This window comes from Pseudophryne corroboree, chromosome 12 (assembly GCF_028390025.1).
Source record: "Pseudophryne corroboree isolate aPseCor3 chromosome 12, aPseCor3.hap2, whole genome shotgun sequence".
Lineage (NCBI taxonomy): Eukaryota > Metazoa > Chordata > Amphibia > Anura > Myobatrachidae > Pseudophryne > Pseudophryne corroboree.
In genome coordinates, this window is record NC_086455.1 from 137,648,160 (window position 1) to 137,651,717 (window position 3,558).

The 3,558-nt window shown below is 36.5% G+C and overlaps 1 protein-coding gene across 1 annotated transcript; it reads right to left on the minus strand.

Moving 5' to 3' along the window:
- Positions 1-1,853: 1,853 nt before the first annotated feature.
- On the minus strand, positions 1,854-2,801 carry LOC134979965 (olfactory receptor 12D1-like). Its single transcript, XM_063946569.1, has one exon. The coding sequence runs from the start codon at positions 2,799-2,801 to the stop codon at positions 1,854-1,856; it is 948 nt and encodes a 315-aa protein (XP_063802639.1).
- Between the last annotated feature and the right edge of the window lie 757 nt (positions 2,802-3,558).

Below are 3,558 nucleotides of genomic sequence, written 5' to 3' on the forward strand. Positions count from 1 at the left end.
CCCACACATCCCTATTGTGGTTCTCACTGGAGAACCCCCTTTTCTGACACACTATATTTTACTAGTACACACACTGTTGCCAGTATAACTTTAATAAATACACTCATACTCACATATTCTCACCTTATTCCTGGTGCCGCTTGGTCCACTTGTCCAGTAGAATCTTCTGCATAGGGGGACCATACTCACCTATCGCTGTGGTACTCAGTCCTCTTGTCCAGTAGCATCCCAGGGCATTAAAAAAATTCCAAAATTAGCCATACCTAGAGGAGCTGAAGGTGTATACCCATATAGCTCCTCTCCACAAATGCCGAAACCTATGTGGTTTCTGTCAATTGCCAAGCCACCAGCCAATCAGTGGCCACTACTATCAGAAAGTGTCACTAATTGGGTGGCAGCTCTGCAATTGATGGATCTGGCATTTGTGGAGAGAAGTTATGTGTCTACACATATAACCCCAAGTTCTGGTATGTTCTGATTTATCTGACCTGAATTCATATATTTCTGTTATATATAGTAGAAACTATAATACCAACAATAAAATGGCATCCTTCGATAGTGTCTCGTTGAGCATATCAGGTCAAAAAAATCACAGCCAGAACGGAGCATGAGTGGAATATAATTAAAACACATATACAGTAATTGAATACTGACCGATTAGTGGACTCAGGAAAATCTGGTCCCTAGTATTCTGACTCTTGATAAATAAAGTAAATTTTTCAGATTCTTTGCAATCTCACATGCGAGTTCTAATTAATGAGAGTCTTAAATATTAAAATAAATGTAATTCTATAAAAAATTAACTGACATGAATCATCGCATTATGGGCCTAATTCTGAGTTGATCGCAGCAGCAATTTTGTTAGCAGTTGGGCAAAACCATGTGCACTTCAGGAGGGGCAGATATAACATGTGCAGAGAGAGTTAGATTTGGGTGGGGTGTGTTCAAACTGAAATCTAAATTGCAGTGTAAAAATAAAGCAGCCAGTATTTACCCTGCACAAAAACAAAATAACCCACCCAAATCTAACTCTCTCTGCAAATGTTATATCTGCTCCCCCTGCAGTGCACATGGTTTTGTCCAATTGCTAACAAACTTGCTGCTGCGATCAACTCAGAATTACCCCCTATATGTCATTTTTAAAATACAAAATATTTTAACTGAAGATTAAAAAAAAAATCTAATATTTAATTAAGAATATTCACCCCAAAAAATTATATTTTGTAACATGTAATCCCCACTGGCTTGCAGAACAGTCAGAACCCCAATTGATTTGCCATGTAAAGATGTGAATCCCAAGCAAATTCAAAGTTTGTTGGTGCTTACGCCTTATGGTACTGGAGGCAAGCAATTAAGTCAAACATTTTTTTTCATAGGAGGGTAGACTTATGAAAATTAAATATTTAAATATTTTATCTGGATGTCCTCTAACCAAAATAGAATATATACAGTAGGTGAGGGACATGCAGTGAGGTAAACCAGAGCCAGATTTACATATAATATATGAGCCAAAGTGTTCATGTGGGCATTATACACAGGTACAGCAGGATATACTGTTGGAAATAGGGTGAATTTTGATTAGACATGTCTGGGAAAGACAGGCCTCACCTGCCATAGACTTTTTGCTCCAGAGTTTTGATTGTAAAAATGATTAGAATAATACAAAGAAGTTATTCAATAAATGTTCTTTCTAATTTTTCATATACTTTATATGTTAGTAAGACAGGAAAGGCTCTGACTCACCCCTCCACACATCACTGCAGTAGTTGTAGTTAATTGACTTATTTGTTATTGAGTTTTATGAAAGGCCTATTAGATTGTGTCATAATTAACAAGCATATGATACTAATCCATTATTGCTGACATAACCTCCAAATAATACATTTGTTCATAAGTTTTATTAATGACTTCCTAACCTCTTTGTTCCTTAAAGTATAAATAAGAGGGTTCAGAGTAGGGGTAATAACTGTAAACAATATAGCTGCCACCCTGTCTTTTTCAATTGAGTTTTCAGAGGCAGGTCCAAGGTAAGTGCACATTGCTGTCCCATAAAACAAGATGACAATGGTTAAATGAGAGGAACATGTTGAGAAAGCCTTGGACCTTCCCTTTGATGAGCGTATCTTCAGGAGATGAGTAATAATGTAGACATAAGACAGGGTTGTAAGAAAAAATGTGCTTGTGCTCAGAAAGCCAGTGACAATGGTTAAAGTGAGTTCATTGACATGGATGTCTTTGCATGCTAGCTTTATTACTGGTTTAACATCGCAGAAAAAGTGTTTTACTCTTTTAATGTTACAAAATGGGAGCTGTGATGTCATAACTGCATGAACTAGTGAAGTTGTGAGACCAATGAGCCATGAAATTAAGACCAGTTGGATGCAAGTACTCTTCTTCATAATGGCAATGTATCGTAGGGGGTGGCAGATGGCAACATATCGGTCATATCCCATCGCAGCCAGAAGGACACCTTCAGCACAACCCAAGAAATGGAAGAAATACATTTGAGCAATGCAACCCTTTACCGAAATAGTGTTCTCCACCAAAAATCCAGCTATCATTTTGGGAACCGTAACCATGGAAAATAGAATATCCACAAAGGAAAGATTGGCCAACAAGAAATACATTGGGGAATGTAGCGTGTGGTCTCTGATCACCAATACGACAATAGATAGATTTCCCATAATGTCAACTAGGTAGAAAAAAGAGACTAGAAATAAAAGGAATTTCCGAAGCCATGGCAGATCAGTGATTCCCATAAGAATGAACTCACTTACTGTTGTTCTGTTCCACACGTCCATCTATCTGTAGAAAAGAAATCTTACAATAATAATTTTACATGAACTTGAGCTTTAAAGTATTTATTTTTTTAAATACTTATATCTTTGAAGTAACTACTTGGTTAGGATGTGGTATTCTCACAATTTTATAAATTATGACCAAGTAGTTACTTCTTAGATTATTCAAATCACAAGTTGAGTTGAAGTTTTTTATTTACTTGTACTTTATTATATGTATAAGTGGCACTGATACTGTGGATATTATTATGTGTATATATACGCATTACTGATACTGTGGACATTATTATGTGTATAAGTGTCACTGACACTGTGGGCATTATTATGTGTATAAACGGCACTAACACTGTGGGCATTATTATGTGTATAAGCGGCACTGATACTGTGGGCATTATTTTGTGTATAAGCAATACTGATACTGTGGGCATTATTATGTGTATAAGTGTCACTGACACTGTGGGCATTATTATGTGTATAAACTGCCCTGATACTGTGGGCTTTGTTATGGGTACACGCGTCACTGATACTGTGGGCATTATTATGTGTATAAGCGGCACTGATACTGTGGGCATTATTATGTGTATAAGCAACACTGATACTGTGGGCATTATTATGTGTATAAGCGTCACTGATACTGTGGGCATTATTATGTGTATAAGCGTCACTGATACTGTGGGCATTATTATGTGTATAAGCGTCACTGATAATAATAATAATAATAAAAATAATAATAATAAAATCTACTAAAGGTGGTCAATGG

Excerpts from the sequence above, each read along its gene's own strand:
- LOC134979965 (XM_063946569.1), bottom strand. The coding sequence starts at position 2,801 with ATGGACGTGTGGAACAGAACAACAGTAAGTGAGTTCATTCTTATGGGA.